At 39.3% G+C, this 19,223-nt stretch overlaps 2 protein-coding genes across 5 annotated transcripts in view; one reads left to right on the top strand and one right to left on the bottom strand.

The window, feature by feature from the left end:
• Positions 1-1,500, bottom strand: part of caprin1b (cell cycle associated protein 1b) — a 35,334-nt gene extending 33,834 nt beyond the window's left edge. For 2 of the 4 annotated variants that reach the window (XM_061970312.2, XM_061970313.2), the window contains exon 1: positions 1,340-1,493. In XM_061970312.2, the coding sequence (XP_061826296.1) occupies positions 1,340-1,444 (105 nt within the window). In that variant the 5' untranslated portion in view covers positions 1,445-1,493. Of the gene's footprint in view, positions 1-1,339 lie in introns of all 4 variants that reach the window. The other 2 variants (XM_061970314.2, XM_061970311.2) reach the window with 2 other exon arrangements.
• A 2,945-nt stretch (positions 1,501-4,445) lies between these two features.
• Positions 4,446-16,784, top strand: lmo2 (LIM domain only 2 (rhombotin-like 1)). Its single transcript, XM_061970315.2, has 3 exons — positions 4,446-4,642; positions 13,250-13,465; positions 16,166-16,784. Exons 1-3 carry the CDS (start codon positions 4,602-4,604, stop codon positions 16,389-16,391), a joined length of 483 nt encoding a protein of 160 aa, XP_061826299.1. The 5' UTR covers positions 4,446-4,601; the 3' UTR covers positions 16,392-16,784.
• The last annotated feature ends 2,439 nt before the right edge of the window (positions 16,785-19,223 follow it).

Below are 19,223 nucleotides of genomic sequence, written 5' to 3'. Positions count from 1 at the left end.
CAGAGATGGCAACCGTCCCTTATGCCACCGAAGATGATCAAGAGAAGAATATCAACCCTAGCTTCCCTGGCCTGCTGACATCAACTCCAAAACTGGACAGATCAGCTTTCAGGAAAAGAGGGCGGATGAGGGTATGTCTACAGAATATATTCATTGATGAAAACGTTAGTCGTTACTCGCAGTTTTACGTAAATTATTATACATAAACTGTGTTTACCAATAATTTAGCTTAAAAACATTTATTTTTTTCAATCATTCGAGTACATTCCGGTAGTCTTGTGTAATGCAGTATTTTGTGTCTATTTAGGTATGGTTAACCTGAGTGCTGAAATCGTGGACAAATATATGTTCTTAGCGCGCCTGAAATGGGCTGTCTGCACTCTCAAAGTGCATGTTGTTGCCAAATGTATTTCATATGCTGTAAACCGAGTTCATAGTTGTTAGTTTCCTTTAATGCCAAACAAACACATACCAATCGTTGGTTAGAAGGCGATCGCCGAATTCGTCCTCGCTTTCTCCCGTGTCGCTGGCTGTCGTGTCGTTTTCGTCGGTTTCGCTTGCATACGGTTCAAACCGATATGGCTCAATAGCTTCAGTTTCTTCTTCAATTTCGTTTTCGCTACCTGCCTCCACACTACAACCATCCGTTTCAATACATGCGTAATCTGTTGAATCGCTTAAGCCGCTGAAATCCGAGTCTGAATCCGAGCTAATGTCGCTAAATCTTGCTGTTCTACCCGCCATGTTTGTTTGTGTTGGCATCACTATGTGACGTCACAGGAAAATGGACGGGTGTATATAACGATGGTTAAAATCAGGCACTTTGAAGCTTTTTTTTAGGGATATTGCGTGATGGGTAAAATTTTGAAAAAAACTTCGAAAAATAAAGTAAGCCACTGGGAACTGATTTTTAATGGTTTTAACCCTTCTGAAATTGTGATAATGTTCCCCTTTAAGAGTTGCTCCACCCAAAGTGCGCATCTTGGATGAAGGCGCGCAATGACAGACTCAAGTCCAGTAGAAGAATGTCACGCAGTCAGAATCAGCTCGTTTGCAGGCGAAAGAATGGGGAAGAATAGAATTGTATGAAAAAGGTGTTTGTTTAAACGGTTCTCTCTGGTTATGTTTGAGAAGTCTAGGCGCCAACAAGCGTCAGTTTGGTTGCTAGATTTCATCTTATCAAGCAGAACCATTTGGAGTTCAAATGGAAAGAAACCATCATGCATGAGTCAACTAACCCCTCAGGAAAGTGTGATGTGCCACTTGCACATCCTCTGGCCTGTCTGGATCCGCTTCACAGGAAGGAGTGCATGACTTATTAAATATTCTATTTTTTTACCTGACAGTTCGTCTCCCGTGTTGTTTCATTAAAAAGGTGTAGTTTGATCCATTTGCTGCTGGCCGTCCAGTGAACCTTTATGGGTTTATGAGCCCAAGGATACATTCAGCCTAGATTTTAGGGTTCGAGTCCCGACTCTCTGGAGGTGCTTTATCTCATGGTCCAGTCCAACGGCTGTCTGCGTTCCTCCCTCCCGCTGGCAGCCCTGACATTCTGGCAGCAGATAAGAGGCAGCGACTGTGAAGACACACACACACACACACACACACACACACACACACACACACACACACACACACACACACACACACACACACACACACACACACACACACACACACACACACACAGCACTGTTGTTGTTGTTTTTAACAGAGACAACCTTCACAAGAGCATAAATACACAATATGTAATAAATGTGTTTTTTTATATAAAAGCTCACCGATCAATACATTGTAAATGTAAGACTTTTTAAAACAATAAATGCACATTTTTATTGCACTTAAATTAGCCGATATTTTAGTCTATGATTTTTTTTCCCCTATTGTAATGTTAAGTAGTCAAATCGAAATCTATTTGACTTGAAATAAATAATAAAATGCACACAAAAAGGATAACATAAATGCAATAAAATAGGTTGAAATATTTGGGTAACTCACAATTCGATTCTCGATCCAACATGATTCTCTTAATATATCATTTGGTATATAAATGATGAAAATAAACTTAATGAAAAAGACTGAAAATAAGCTTCGACCGTTTTTTTAACAGGACATATTTTCAAGGGGAGAATAACAGAACTGAACCTTGGATACATTTTGAAGTAGTAAGTGTACGAGTGGTAGAAAAAGTGTCATTTCTACAGTATTGACCCTTCAGAATAAAGTGTTACTTTAATATTTAGAGGCCCTATGCCTGTTCGTGGCATTCGTTTTTTTTGATGGACATTTTGCCAAAAGTTTGTTATGTACAGGAGGAGTAGACGGCACAGACCACAAGGGGGAGTAGTTAGGCTCTAGATGTCTTATATATATATATATATATATATATATATATTCACACTTCTTTGTGGGGACATTGTTGATTATCATGTCATGTTCGGATGTACATTGTGGACGCCGTCTTTGCTCAACAGTAAGTCTTTGCTCTCGTCCAGAATTCTGTTTTTGTCATACTTGCCAACCCTCCCGGATTTTCCGGGAGACTCCCGAAATTCAGCACCTCTCCCGAAGACCTCCCGGAAGAAATTTTCTCCCGGAATTCAGCCGGAGCTGGAGGCCACGCCCCCTCCAGCTCCATGCGGAACTGAGTCCAGTGTGCGCACACAAGGAGACGAAGCAGAAGAACGAGACCATAGTCTAAGAGCGCAGGGGAGACACTTCTCCAGGGCCGATGTATGCTCGGGGCAACACCTTTCACCTTACGCGGCAGTGGGTCTCCACAGCGGACGACTTTAGGGTGAATGATGAGTCCAGCGATTAGTTGCAAATCTTGCTTTATTGATTGCTTGCACACAGCCAATCCAACACAAAACCAACTAGTCCCTCCCCCACTCACGCTACCCCGCTCCCTCTCTTCTCTCGCCCACACACTCACTGACGTCACTCACCTCACATGCTGTCACCTATTAAAAGGGCCACACACACACATACTCTACTCTCATAACACACAGTACAGTTAGTAGAACAACTGTGTTTTCATTACTGTGTATTTGATAGGTGCCATTGCCCCGAAATTGTATTGCATTGTACTTTCAAGTACAACAATGAGTAGATGAGTGTTATGTGTGTGTGTATATGTGTAAATAAATGAACGCTGAAATTCAAGTATTTCTTTTATTTATATATATAATAAAATAAATAAATATATATATAGCTAGAATTCACTGAAAGTCAATTATTTCATACATATATATATATATATATATATACATATATATGAATGAAATACTCGAGTTGGTGAATTCTAGCTGTAAATATACTCCTCCCCTCTTAACCACGCCCCCCGCCCCACCCCCGACCACGCCCCCCACCTCCAGAAATCGGAGGTCTCAAGGTTGGCAAGTATGGTTTTTGTTTACTTTGTAGCCAGTTAAATTTTAGTTTTGTTCTGCATAGCCTTCCCTAAGCTTCAATGCCTTTTCTCCGGGGCAATTACCTTTTGTTTATTTTTGGTTTAAGCATTAGACACTTTTTTTACCTGCACGCTGCCTCCCGCTGTTTCCCACATCTACAAAGCAGTTAGCTACCGGCTGCCACCTACTGATATGGAAGAGTATTACACGGTTACTCTGCCGAGCTCCAGACAGCACCGACACTCAACAACAACACATCATTAGCGGACTATAATTGCTGGTTTGCAAAAAATATTTTTAACCCAAATTGGTGAAATTAGATAATCTACCACGGCACACCGGTCTAGTGGTTAGAGTGTCCGCCCTGAGATCGGTAGGTCGTGAGTTCAAACCCCGGCCGAGTCATACCAAAGACTATAAAAATGAGAGCCATTACCTCCCTGCTTGGCACTCAGCATCAAGGGTTGGAATTTGGGGGTTAAATCACCAAAAATGATTCCTGGGCATGGCCACCGCTGCTGCTCACTGCTCCCCTCACCTCCCAGGGGGAGATCAAGGGTGATGGGTCAAATGCAGAGGACAAATTTCGCCACACCTAGTGTGTGTGTGTGTGACAATCATTGCTACTTTAACTTATTAGAAACATTTAAAACATTTAACACAATGTGTTACATATTGTATTTATGTTTATTTATAGCATATATTATTATATTGTACTATTTTCAAAAATGAGCAGTTTGTATTCCGCGTTATTTAGTACGACTGACGTGTTTCATGCAAACCCTGCACGGTCACGTGTCGTTATGAAAAAAGTTCTGAGAGCCAACGAGTAAAATCCACGCACGTATCCACGCCTGCCACTGGCACCGAGAGGGACTCATTAGTGCGAGTCACGACGCAGGACAGTCCGTGCTGTGTTCAACTGCCGCTTTAACGCTCATTTCCTGCCATTGTCACACGCATCGTGGGCAGGAAGAGGGAAACGAAAGCAGACCTGCTGGGGGGGTGAGAAAGGGATGGAGGGCGTGGGGGTGGGGGGGGGGCGACCTATTTAAACACGACATGATCGTGGGCATGAACACAGCGGAGGACGTGATCATGTCCATCCTTCATCGTCGCGTCTCCGCCTGAACATGATTGTTTAGAAGGAGCAGGTGCTTGTGGATCCATCCCCTCTCCTGCCGTGGAATGTCTTCCACTATCGAGAGGAAGACGCTGGAAGCTAACGAGTGAGTGCGACACATTTTAATCATCACATTATCATAGCATCACGCCAATTAATCGTGTTTGGGGAAGTTGAAATACTTGAATTCCGTAAGATTTATTACTAGTAAATAATATTAAAAGATGTATCCGGTCTTACTTTGCTCATACGTTCTGCTTTTCTACTTTTGATCGTTCTGCTTTGGAGGCAACGCAGTAAGACCGTGTCAAATGTCTCCATCGTGTGGACACTATAAGAACTGCTGCACTGACCTCATTGGAGCTGCTGACAGAAGCAACATGTATATTTGTTCTATATCAGTGGTTCTTAATAGAGATGTCCGACAATATCGGCCTGCCGATATTATCGGCCGATAAATGCTATGAAATGTAATATCGGAAATTATCGGTATCGTTTTTTTTAAATTATCGGTATCGTTTTTTTTTTTATTAAATCAACATAAAAAACACAAGATACACTTACAATTAGTGCACCAACCCAAAAAACCTCCCTCCCCCATTTACACTCATTCACACAAAAGGGTTGTTTCTTTCTGTTAATATTCTGGTTCCTACATTATATATCAATATATATCAATACAGTCTGCAAGGGATACAGTCCGTAAGCACACATGATTGTGCGTGCTGCTGGTCCACTAATAGTACTAACCTTTAACAGTTAATTTTACTGATTTTCATTCATTACTAGTTTCTATGTAACTGTTTTTATATTGTTTTACTTTCTTTTTTATTCAAGAAAATGTTTTTAATTTATTTATCTTATTTTATTTTTTAAAAAGGACCTTATCTTCATCATACCTGGTTGTCCAAATTAGGCATAATAATGTGTTAATTCCACGACTGTATATATCGGTATCGGTAATTAAGAGTTGGGCAATATCGGAATATCGGATATCGGCAAAAAAGCCATTATCGGACATCCCTAGTTCTTAACCTTGTTGGAGGTACCGAACCCCACCAGTTTCATATGCGTGAAAAATAAAATGTTTTTTTTTTCAAATTCCAGACAAAGTTATATGTTTTTGGTAACACTTTAGTATGGGGAACATATTCTAAGTAACAAAGACTTAATTTAGAGTTATTTGGTTAGGGTTAAGGCAGTGGTTCTTAACCTTGTTGGAGGTACCGAACCCCACCAGTTTCATATGCGCATTCACCAAACCCTTCTTTAGTGAAAAATAATTTATTATAATTTTTTTTTCAAATTCAAGAAAAAGTTATGTTTTTTTACGGGTGCACAAAATGAACCGTGCATGAACATCACCTTGTTCAAAGAACAAAACCAACACAGTGCATGAACTCACAACAAATTACACACCTTACACACATTACCATGAATTGATTAACGTGGACCCCGACTTAAACAAGTAGAAAAACTTATTCGGGTGTTACCATTTAGTGGTCAATTGTACAGAATATGTACTGTACTGTGTAAACTGTACTGTTTCATTAATGTATTATCTTCCTTTGTAATCTGCTAGTAAAGGTTTCAATCGATCAGTCAAACAACCTGCAAATCAGATGGAAAATTAGAGGGAACATTGTTTGTGAGTATCCATAATACGCTGATAGGGAGAAGTTTTTATTTACATGATAAGTCGGATGTGTCTTTACCTCCGCGGCGGAGACTCCGCCGAACCCCTGACGCCGACTCACCGAACCCCTAGGGTTCGATCGAACCCAGGTTAAGAACCACTGGGTTAGGGCCAGGGTTAGAGGGTTAGGGTTATAATAAGGCCATGCCGAATAAGGCATTAATAAGTACTTAATAATAACTAGTTAAGAGCCAATATATTACTAATTTGCATGTTAATAAGCAACTAATTAATGGTGAATATGTTCCCCATACTAAAGTGTTACCATGTTTTATTACTGGTGCACAAAATGAACCGTGCATGAACATCACCTTGTTCAAACAACAAAACCAACACAGTGCATAAACTCACAACAAATTACACACTTGCAAATCAGTCTGACTTCTGCTGTTGCCGTATCCGTAATACGCAGATAGGGAGAAGTTTGTATTTACACGATGAGTCGGGTGTGTTTTGACCTGCGCCGAACCCCTGAGGCCGACTTACCGAACCCCTAGGGTTCCATCGAACCCAGGTTAAGAACCACTAGTCTATATATACACAGGTAAAAGCCAGTAAATTAGAATATTTTGAAAAACTTGATTTATTTCAGTAATTGCATTCAAAAGGTGTAACTTGTACATTATAGTTATTCATTGCACACAGACTGATGCATTCAAATGTTTATTTCATTTAATTTTGATGATTTGAAGTGGCAACAAATGAAAACCCAAAATTCCGTGTGTCACAAAATTAAAATATTACTTAAGGCTAATACAAAAAAGGGATTTTTAGAAATGTTGGCCAACTGAAAAGTATGAAAATGAAAAATATGAGCATGTACAATACTCAATACTTGGTTGGAGCTCCTTTTGCCTCAATTACTGCGTTAATGCGGCGTGGCATGGAGTCGATGAGTTTCTGGCACTGCTCAGGTGTTATGAGAGCCCAGGTTGCTCTGATAGTGGCCTTCAACTCTTCTGCGTTTTTGGGTCTGGCATTCTGCATCTTCCTTTTCACAATACCCCACAGATTTTCTATGGGGCTAAGGTCAGGGGAGTTGGCGGGCCAATTTAGAACAGAAATACCATGGTCCGTAAACCATGCACGGGTAGATTTTGCGCTGTGTGCAGGCGCCAAGTCCTGTTGGAACTTGAAATCTCCATCTCCATAGAGCAGGTCAGCAGCAGGAAGCATGAAGTGCTCTAAAACTTGCTGGTAGACGGCTGCGTTGACCCTGGATCTCAGGAAACAGAGTGGACCGACACCAGCAGATGACATGGCACCCCAAACCATCACTGATGGTGGAAACTTTACACTAGACTTCAGGCAACGTGGATCCTGTGCCTCTCCTGTCTTCCTCCAGACTCTGGGACCTCGATTTCCAAAGGAAATGCAAAATTTGCATGGTTGGGTGATGGTTTGGGGTGCCATGTCATCTGCTGGTGTCGGTCCACTCTGTTTCCTGAGATCCAGGGTCAACGCAGCCGTCTACCAGCAAGTTTTAGAGCACTTCATGCTTCCTGCTGCTGACCTGCTCTATGGAGATGGAGATTTCAAGTTCCAACAGGACTTGGCGCCTGCACACAGCGCAAAATCTACCCGTGCCTGGTTTACGGACCATGGTATTTCTGTTCTAAATTGGCCCACCAACTCCCCTGACCTTAGCCCCATAGAAAATCTGTGGGGTATTGTGAAAAGGAAGATGCAGAATGCCAGACCCAAAAACGCAGAAGAGTTGAAGGCCACTATCAGAGCAACCTGGGCTCTCATAACACCTGAGCAGTGCCAGAAACTCATCGACTCCATGCCACGCCGCATTAACGCAGTAATTGAGGCAAAAGGAGCTCCAACCAAGTATTGAGTATTGTACATGCTCATATTTTTCATTTTCATACTTTTCAGTTGGCCAACATTTCTAAAAATCCCTTTTTTGTATTAGCCTTAAGTAATATTCTAATTTTGTGACACACGGAATTTTGGATTTTCATTTGTTGCCACTTCAAATCATCAAAATTAAATGAAATAAACATTTGAATGCATCAGTCTGTGTGCAATGAATAAATATAATGTACAAGTTACACCTTTTGAATGCAATTACTGAAATAAATCAAGTTTTTCAAAATATTCTAATTTACTGGCTTTTACCTGTATATCCATCCATCCATTTTCTACCGCTTGTCCCTTTTGGGGTCGCGGGGGGTGCTGGAGCCTATCTCAGCTGCATTTGGGTTGAAGGCGGGGTACACCCTGGACAAGTCATCGCAGTGCCAACACAGATAGACAGACAATATTCACACTCACATTCACACACTAGGGCCAATTTTTTAGTGTTGCCAATCAATATACATATATATATTAGAGATGTCGGCCTGCCGATATTATCGGCCGATAAATGCTTTAAAATGGAATATCGGAAATTATCGGTATCGGTTTTTTTTGTTTATTTTTTTTATTAAATCAACATAAAAAACACAAGATACACTTACAATTAGTGCACCAACCCAAAAAACCTCCCTCCCTCATTTACACTCATTCACACACAAGGGTTGTTTCTTTCTGTTATTAATATTCTGGTTCCTACATTATATATCAATATATATCAATACAGTCTGCAAGGGATACAGTCCGTAAGCACACATGATTGTGCGTGCTGCTGGTCCACTAATAGTACTAACCTTTAACAGTTAATTTTACTAATTTTCATTAATTACTAGTTTCTATGTAACTGTTTTTATATTGTTTTACTTTCTTTTTTATTCAAGAATTTTTTATTTTTTTATTTATCTTATTTTATTTTATTAATATTTTAAAAAAGGACCTTATCTTCACAATACCTGGTTGTCCAAATTAGGCATTATAATGTGTTAATTCCAAGACTGTATATATCAGTATCGGTTGATATCGGTATCGGTAATTAAAGAGTTGGACAATATCGGAATATCGGCAAAAAGCCATTATATATATATCATAGTTGGTTAGGATAAATAAATACAATGTATAGGGAATAGAAATTGAAAGAGTAAATGAAACCAATTTTTTTAGGTATAATGATTGATGATAAATTGAACAGGAAATATACAAAGTTAAAGTTAAGTTAAAATACCAATGATTGTCACACACACACTAGGTGTGGCAAAATTATTCTCTGCATTTGACCCATCACCCTTGATCACCCCCTGGGAGGTGAGGGGAGCAGTGAGCAGCAGCCGTGGCCACGCCGGGGAATCATTTTTGGTGATTTAACCCCCAAATTCCAACCCTTGATGCTGAGTGCCAAGCAGGGAGGTAATGGCTCCCATTTTTATAGTCTTTGGTATGACTCGGCCGGGGTTTGAACTCACGACCTACGATACGACATAAAGTAGCAAGAAACACATCAATAATGAATAAAGCAAAACATGTTCTAGACCAAATATCACTTCATATTCTCTACTGCCTGCTAGTGTTACATATCTGAGTTATTGTGTAGAAATATGGGGAAATAACTACAAAAAGTGCACTTCATTCTATAAACGGTGTTACAAAAAAGATCAGTTAGAATAATACATAATGTTGGATATAGAGAACATACAAAACCTTTATTTATTGAATCAAAAATACTGAAATTCCACGACATAGTGAATTTGCAAACAGCTAAAATTATACACAAAGCAAACTACAACCTGCTACCCAAGAATATACAACAATTGTTCTCCAAAAAAAAAGAGAAATATAATCTGAGAGAAAAATGTAACTTAAAACATTTGTACGCACGTACAACACTTAAGACCTTCAGTAGATCAGTATGTGGAACTAAATTATGGAATGGATTAAGCAAAGCAATCAAACAATGTACTAATATGATCCACTTCAAGAGATTCTTCAAACTTAAAGTGTTTACAAAGTACAAAGAAGAAGAACCATGATAAACATTCTGAATTTTCAAAATAATCTTACTCATCTCAACATTTGAAATGTAACTTACTTCACCGAGTATTATTTATTTATTTTTATTGTGATTACTTATGGAGTATATTGTGAATAAATTGAGAACAGGAAGTGAACAAAAGTCTTAGCAACTGTTATGTAAAAGAAAAGGGGTAGGATTAAATAAGCTCTGCTTCTTCCTACTCCTTTTCCAACATGTTGAAAAGAGAAACTGGAAAGTGTGATGCATCATGTTGTATGCTTGCTTGCATGTTCCAAATAAACTCAAACTCAATGTATAAATATAAGTTCATATTGTACACATAATGTGATTAAAAAAGGTATTTCCTTGGGTTAATTCTTGCAAGTTTATGTTAACTTTATTTTTGTTACAAAACCCATGTGAATTGGAGGGGAATGTATTTTTTGGTTCCGGTTTGGTCACATTGTTGGGGGGACAATTGATATGTGACTGAATTAAGGAAGCAGCATGAGACGAGTGTTTGAGAGGAGATGGTAAAAGGACAAGCGGTAGAAAATGGATGGATGGTAATGGAGTCTCGGATTGAGAATAAACGTTATTCCCTTGGAGTTTGTGAGGCCAATGAGGTATGATTCTAAAGTAAAGTACCAATGATTGTCACACACACACACTAGGTGTGGTGAATGTGTCCTCTGCATTTGACCCATCCCCTTCTTCCACCCCCTGGGAGGTGAGGGGAGCAGTGGGCAGCAGCGGTGCCGCGCCCGGGAATCATTTTTGGTGATTTAACCCCCAATTCCAACCCTTGATGCTGAGTGCCAAGCAGGGAGGTAATGGGTCCCATTTGTATAGTCTTTGGTATGACTCAGCCGGGGTTTGAACTCACAACCTACCGATCTTAGGGCGGACACTCTAACCACTAGGCCACGGAGTAGGTTACTAGGCCACTGAGTAGGTTCTTTCTGATAATGTGTGTGAAATCAATGTTTTCTTTTATTGTACGCCAGACTAATTGTAAGTTATGTTTTCTTATTTGATTAGTTCTGACGGCATTGTATTTGGCACCCTTGTGGCTGAAATAAATGTCTGTAATAAATGTCTGTGTGAGGGAAAAACGAAGGACTTGAGGCTTGATTAAGACCTCGGAGGGAGCAACGCTCGTAGTCGAGGGCTTAAACAGGGGGTGTGCTGTAATCCCTCGTTTATCGCTGGTAATTCCTTCCGGTGGTCTGAGAAAATGTACAAAAAATACAGAGCATGCGCATCAACGCAAAATTTCCTTGCACAAAATAATCATAGCAATTAAGGTAAAAAAAACCCGTTGCTATCCATCCATCCATTTTTTCTACCGCTTGTCCTATATTGTGGTTAATTTTACACACCAGGAAACAAACCAAAACAAAACCGGTATCAACCCGTGATTAACCTAAAATGCTTGGCTGGTTGTTTGTCTATACCAGTGTTTTTCAACCACTGTGCCGCGGCACACTAGTGTGCCGTGAGATAGTCTGGTGTGCTGTTGGAGATGATCTAATTTCACCTATTTGGGTTAAAAATATTTTTTTCAAACCAGTAATTATAGTCTGTAAATGATGTGTTGTTGTTGAGTGGTCGGTGCGGTCTAGAGCTCGGCAGAGTAACCGTGTAATACTCTTCCATATCAGTAGGTGGCAGCCGGTAGCTAATTGCTTTGTAGATGTCGTAAACAGCGGGAGGCAGCGTGCAGGTAAAAAGGTATTTAATGCTTTAACTAATAATAAACAAAAGGTGAGTGCCCTCAAGAAAAGGCAATGAAAGTTAGGGAAGGCTATGCAGAACAAAACTAAAACTGAACTGGCTACAAAGTAAACAAAAACAGAATGCTGGACGACAGCGAAGACTTACTGTGGAGCAAAGACGGGCATCCACAATGTACATCCGAACATGACGTGACAAATCGACAATGTCGCCACTAAGAAGGATAAAAACAACCGAAATATTCTTGATTGCTAAAACAAAGTAGATGCGGGAAATATCGCTCAAAGGAAGACATGAAACTGCTACAAGAAAACACCAAAAAAAGGGGGATCTGAGCCGAGGATGTTGTTGTGGCTTGTGCAGCCCTTTGAGACACTCGTGATTTAGGGCTATATAAATAAACATTGATTGATTTATTGATTGAACGTCATCTACTTTTCCTTTTCAACACTGTCCTTCACATTCACTCTCTTTTTATATGTAGAAGAAAAGTTGTGTCATTTTATTTAATCTGAGCAACAACTTGAAGCAGTTTAATGTTGATTAACATGGGTTTTACCATTTAGTGGTCAATTGTATGGAATATGTACTGTACTATCTACTAATAAAAGTCTCAATCATTTAATCAAAAAAAAGCACTTTATATGTAGAAAGGTTTTGTTAAGAAATCATTCTAACCCTTATCTTATTTAGTTTTTATATGTTGACCACATTAACCCTGGCAATGGACCCTGTGTGTATATGTATGTAATGCCATTGTTTACAAATTTGGTAAATAACCAGAAAATGTATATTTTGTTGTTTTCTTACTGTACCGAAACTGAACCGAACCGTGACCTCTAAACCGAGGTACGTACCGAACCAAAAAATTTTGTGTACCGTTACACCCCTGGTTATTTGGTAGAATAATTACAATGAAACTTTTTCAAAACAAGTTACAGGTTAGAAAAGCTCCCTTTGGTTGCATGGAGAAGGCCTGAAACAAACAACTTTATTTTTATTATTTTTCTGAGACTAATTTTGGAAAATTAGGAGAATAGGAATGAATAAGAATCACGATTTGGATGTAAATAGATTTTTGGTGCACCCCTACAGTTTGTCCATTCCCAGCAACATGCTGTAAAAAACACTAAGTTTGATTTAAACCATTTCCAGAGTCTATATAAAAAATAATAATCAAATGCATTGGCAATTGTGTATTAATGATGCAAATTTTTATACATGTATGATCATATATTCCGCTACAAGTAGCCCTCCGATGGCAGCCGTCAATGAAAAGGAGTTTACAGTGACGGAGCAGGAAAGGGCTAGATATACGTTTACTGTAAAATGTCCCATAAAGCGCCATGCCATTTCTAAAAACAGACTTTTTACAGACCAGAGGGTGACATGTTGTTCTCTTTGTGCAGGGAGCCGGTGGATGAGGTCCTGCAGATGCCTCCTTCTTTGCTGATGTGTGGCGGCTGCCAGCAGAGCATCGGCGACCGCTTCTTCCTCAAGGCCGTGGAGCAGTACTGGCATGAGGACTGCCTCAGCTGTGACCTTTGTGGCTGTCGCCTCGGGGAGGTCGGCCGCCGGCTGTACTACAAGCTGGGAAGGAAATTATGCCGCAGAGATTACCTCAGGTTGGCGTGTTTTAAACATTATGTTTATTCACGTTGTTGTTGTTTTTTGGATGAACTGCATGGAGAGGAGCAGTTCCTGATGCCAGTGGAAAAAAACGGCGCCCTCACGGTAGAAAATGGATGGATGGGTTAATAAGTTTAAGGATACGTTTTTTTAATCATTAGAAAAATGGTCAATGATCTATGGGCAATTAGTTGCCAAGTTTCGCCCCTCTAAGAACTTTTGCTCGCTGGCGGCCGTGATTTTTTTTTAACCAATCCTGCTCAAATGTTACATGACATTGAATGGTGTGAGAACTTTCAAGTCAGACTTATGGTGGTGTTTAATGACAGCAACAACATGTAGTGTTTTTGCCAGACAAATAATAGCAACACAGTAAAGATGTTTGGACAATTGTTGTGTGTGCAGCCGTTCAAGAGGGATAAGCGGTATGGAATTGGATGGATGAAAGTAAATCATTTAGTATACACATACTTGCCAACCCTCCCGGATTTTCCGGGAGACTCCCGAAATTCAGCGCCTCTCCCGAAAACCTCCCGGGACAAATGTTCTCCCGAAAATCTCCCGAAATTCAGGCGGACTCAGGTCCATGAGGACCTGAGTCCATGAGGACCTGAGTCCGCTAACCCACAATATAAACAGCATACCTGCCCAATCACGTTATAACTGTAGAATGATGGGAGGGCGAGTTCTTGGTTTCTTATGTGGGTTTATTGTTAGGCAGTTTCATTAACGTCCTCCCAGCGCGGCAACAACACACAACAACAGCAGTCACGTTTTTGTATACCGTAAAGCAGTTGGTCTGCCGTAAACAGCAATGTTGTGACACTCTTAAACAGGACAATACTGCCATCTAGTGCATTTGATGAAAGCACTTTTGTGCGTGCCACACAGCAATGCATCATCAGAGAGGGTGTTCAGCATGGTTCGAAAAATAGTGACAGAGAATAGAACAAGGATGGACAATTCAACCCTTAACTCAACAATGAGTAGATGAGTGTTATGTGTGTGTATATGTGTAAATAAATGAACACTGAAATCCAAGTATTTATTTTATATATATATATATATATATATAATAAAATAAATAAATATATATATAATAAAATATATATATATATATATATATGTATAATAAAATATATATATATATATATATATATATATGTATAATAAAATAAATATATATATATAGCTAAAATTCACTGAACGTCAAGTATTTCTTATATATATATATATATATGAAATACTTGACTTGGTGAATTCTAGCTGTAAATATACTCCTCCCCTTTTAGCCACGCCCCCGACCACGCCCACCCCCTCCCCCCACCTCCCGAAATCGGAGGTCTCAAGGTTGGCAAGTATGAGTATACATTACATAGTCTTAAATTGTACTTTTTTCCACTATGTATTGTATAGTTCCAGTATGTTAATGCAGATAAACAGCGATCCAAAATCCGGTTTCACAAGCCAGGATCAGAGCTTCCTTTAATGCACGGCTTGGTGTGTAAATTACTCACCAAAGGGAAACACTGCAAAAATGAAATATACAATGTTAACACCATATATTATGTATTCAAGTACTATATGTGCTTAAACAATTTTAAGATTCATTGTAATGACGTTACATTATGAATCTGTGAAAAACAGGTGCCCCAAATAACCACTAGATGGCGGCAAAAGCAGGTTAATATGTTCACCTATTCGCACAGCAGCAGTCAACAAGTCACAAACATATCTAATAAAGCACATTGGGAACTTTCAAGTTATACTATTTTGTCACCTTACCTTTCAAACAACTTATTTAATAACAACCATTGATTTGTAAAGCGTTTGAAGGCTAAAAACGATAAATTAGGAGCGTTCACTGTCTAATCCGGGAGGCTCTCTAAGTAGTAGTAGTAGTAGTAGAGTAGTTTCCCATCATGCATTGCGACTTTAACAAACGCTTTTCAAAATAAAACCTTATAACAATACATTAACCTCTTACGGCCCAAGCTGTTTACATGCTTTTATTTCTCTTTGCTATTTGGGCTTATTGGACCCTAATTAGAATCATCTTTTGATATGATGTACTTAGTCCATAAGTACACAAACGTGTACTTCATGTTTAGTGTCATGCTAATTCTTATTTTTACACTTTTTTTCCCCAAATTCCATTGTATGTTATACTCTTCTGACACCACCAGATGGCAGTATAAGTGTCCACATAAGCGGCCATAAGACCCCAATTCAGTAGTGTACGCAATTTTGGAAATAAGAGCTAAAAAGGTGCTGTCCACGCCTGTGGCCACTAAGCCTTTATAGGTTTTAATCTGCTTCCTGTCAGGAAAACATGCAGGGCAGGACATAAATTGGCAAAGTTAATAAAACCCAACTTATTTTAGCTTTGTAAATAATGAGTACAAAGTTTTTAGGAGAAATATGAATTGTTGGTATGTGGTTACTACGACTTACAGTAGGCTAGGAGAGTTCAATCTTGCACAAAGAAATACATAGTCGTGGAAAAAAAATCGAATTACATGATTGTTGGTGGGACAAAATATTAGAAATAACTTGCGGTATGATGTTTATGTTCAGACAATTTTGTAGCGATTGCGACCGCACAATTCTTCATCTTGATTGAAATATTTATATAAAGCTGTGTGTTCCTTTTTTTTTTTTTTTTTAATTACATAAAAATGTTTGTTTCCCCAAAGGCTTTTTGGCCAGGACGGTCTGTGCGCTTCCTGCGAGAAGAGGATAAGAGCGTTTGAGATGACCATGCGTGTGAGGGACAAGGTCTACCACCTGGAATGCTTCAAGTGCGCTGCCTGCCAGAAGCACTTCTGCGTGGGAGACCGCTACTTGCTCATCAACTCAGACATCGTCTGCGAGCAGGACATCTTTGAGTGGACTAAACTCAACAACAACAATATGGTGTAGGAAGGAAATCACTAGACTTTTTTTTGTGAAGACATCTTTGATACACTTTTTCTAGCGCCAGGCGGACTTTAAACTGCACCTCCTATTCCCATCAAGACCAGAGACAACTAAGACAACTCCTCACCTCAGCCCTCATTGATGCAAAACATGCTGATAAACATGCAATAACATGTGCACATAACAATAATGTGTCGCTCTGATTGGAAGTCAGAGCATTTGGAGCAACGTTATAGATCAGGATGGCTACATTAACGAAACACGTACCAGCTAAAACATGTATTTGTACCAATTGGGGTGTCTTGATCGGATATTCACAGCAACTATCGGGCCGAAATCAACAAAAGAACAAGTATCGGTTGATAACAGGGACATATAAAATCTCAGATACAAGCACTCCGACAGCGTGTTTTTTTATGCAAAACTTTACAGCCTCTTAACATCTAAATGTTAAGCACACATGGTTGATCTTTTCTTGTATTTTAGTCAAGTCATGGACAAAAAGGTAAACATGGTCAGCTAAAGCCTACTAGCAGCTACACAACAGCTAAGCACAAAATAGCACACAAGCTAGTGTTTTTAATTGAACAATATTGCAGTCTACAACAGCACATTAGTCAATATAAACAAGTATCGAATCAGTATAGTTGTAGATCACCTACACATACAAAGACTCCAAGGTTGAAGCGTATTAGATAGTATCCAGTAGCAAACGTGTCCGCATCATTCAACTTACTGTATCATGCCCTCAATTAAATGAATTGTGACCACTAGGTGTCCCAAAAACACAAATAAACTCTCCACTTCAAAAGTATAACTCGGTCATAAGGTTAATGTTTTCATACCCTGTTTTTGGAATTTCGCTCATCATACTTTTTCTAACATACCACACTAGAAAATAGGAGTATGCAATTTTGTGCCCTACTGTTAGTCGTTTTCATACTCACCATTATTTTGTTTGACTAATTTAATTTGATCAAACCTTTTCTACAAAATAGTAAAAGTATGTACTAAGACTAGTGATGATACCGTATCGGATTACTACCGGCATTGGCCAGCAACACTCAATCTGTATCAAGTTGGAAGTGAGAGTCATATCGAGACACCCCGAAGACCAATATTTGCACGAAAATACACAATTTTTGGAGTGTACATTTCTTTAATATGATAAAAAAAAATGCTTGATCATGTGCTACATTAATTTTAAATAAGAACGTATCTAGTGGCTGTTATCAAAGAATTGCACATTTTTGACAGTTCAATATGGTGTCTCCTTCAATTCCTTCAGTTTTTCATCTTTTGAAATGACTCATCATCCCCACCCTTTTAGGCACTTTTCATTTCATTTCACCATTTATGCAATAAACAGTATTTTGAAGGAACACTGATTCAGTTCTGAAGTATGTTAGTTGCATTCAGTCAAAGCTGCATTCTAAGCATACATTTTGGCACTCTATGTCTTATATATCTCTTATGTACATAAGGGGGCAGCATGGCGGTGCTGTGGTTACTGCAAATGCCACACAATACGAAAAAACGAGGTTCCATTCCCGGGCTAGGGGTCTTAGTGTGTGGAGTTTGCATGTTCTCCCCGTCACTGCAGCTTCCTCCCACTTCCAAAGACATGCACTTGGGGATAGGTTGACTGGCAACACTAAATTGGCCCTAGTGTGTGAATGTTGTCTATCTGTGCTATGAGGTGGAGATTTATCCGTACTTGTTCATTTATCTGTACCGTTTTAGCCACAAGGGGTGGATTAAGCTTTATCATAGCAGGAGTCTCAATCTTTTTTCTTGTGACAGCTGCTTCTATGAAATGAAAATGGCAGAGAGATACTCATTTTTGTAACTTTTCATAGCTTATTTAAACTATCTGAAGTGAAAACATGAATGCTGTGAAATGATGTTCAATATTACATATTTTACTGACTGACACACTGAAGATCAGACAATCACACTTGTTGACGTTTGTTAAAGCTGTCTCACATTTTTCATGAAAATATAGTTATGTCACTTATTGGTATGTGAACCATTGTACGCACACAGAACCAGTGAAGTTGGCACGTTGTGTAAATGGTAAATAAAAACAGAATACAATGATTAGCAAATCCTTTTCAACTTATATTCAATTGAATAGACTGCAAAAACAAGATACTTAACATTCAAACTGGTAAACTGATATTTTTTGCAAATATTAGCTCATTTGGAATTTGATGCCTGCAACATGTTTCAAAAAAGCTGGCACAAGTGGCAAAAAAAAGAGTGAGAAAGTTGAGGAATGCTCATCAAAAACTTATTTGGAACATACCACAGGTGAACAGGCTAATTGGGAACAGGTGGGTGCCACGATTGGGTATAAAAGCAGCTTCCATGAAATGTTCAGTCATTCACAAACAAGGATGGGGCGACGGTCACCACTTTGTCAACTAATGCGTGAGCAAATGGTTTAAGAACATTTCTCAACCAGCTATTGCAAGGAATTTAAGGATTTCACCATCTACGGTCCGTAATATCATCAAATGGTTCAGAGAATTCGGAGAAATCACTGCACGTAAGCAGCAAGGCTGAAAACCAACATTGAATGCCCGTGACCTTCAATCAAGTGATATCAGTGTGTAAAGGATATCACCACATGGGCTCAGGATAACTTCAGAAACCCACTGTCAGTCACTACAGTTCGTCGCTACATCTGCAAGTGCAAGTTAAAACTCTACTATGCAAGGCGAAAGCCATTTATCAACACCCAGAAACGCTGCCGGCTTCGGTGGGCCCGAGCTCATCTAAGATGGACTGATGCAAAGTGTAAAAGTGTTCTGTGGTCTGACAAGTCCACAT

The sequence above is a fragment of the Nerophis lumbriciformis genome, linkage group LG10, assembly GCF_033978685.3.
Source record: "Nerophis lumbriciformis linkage group LG10, RoL_Nlum_v2.1, whole genome shotgun sequence".
NCBI classification, from domain to species: Eukaryota; Metazoa; Chordata; class Actinopteri; order Syngnathiformes; family Syngnathidae; genus Nerophis; species Nerophis lumbriciformis.
This window is presented reverse-complemented; position numbering and strand designations above follow the sequence as displayed.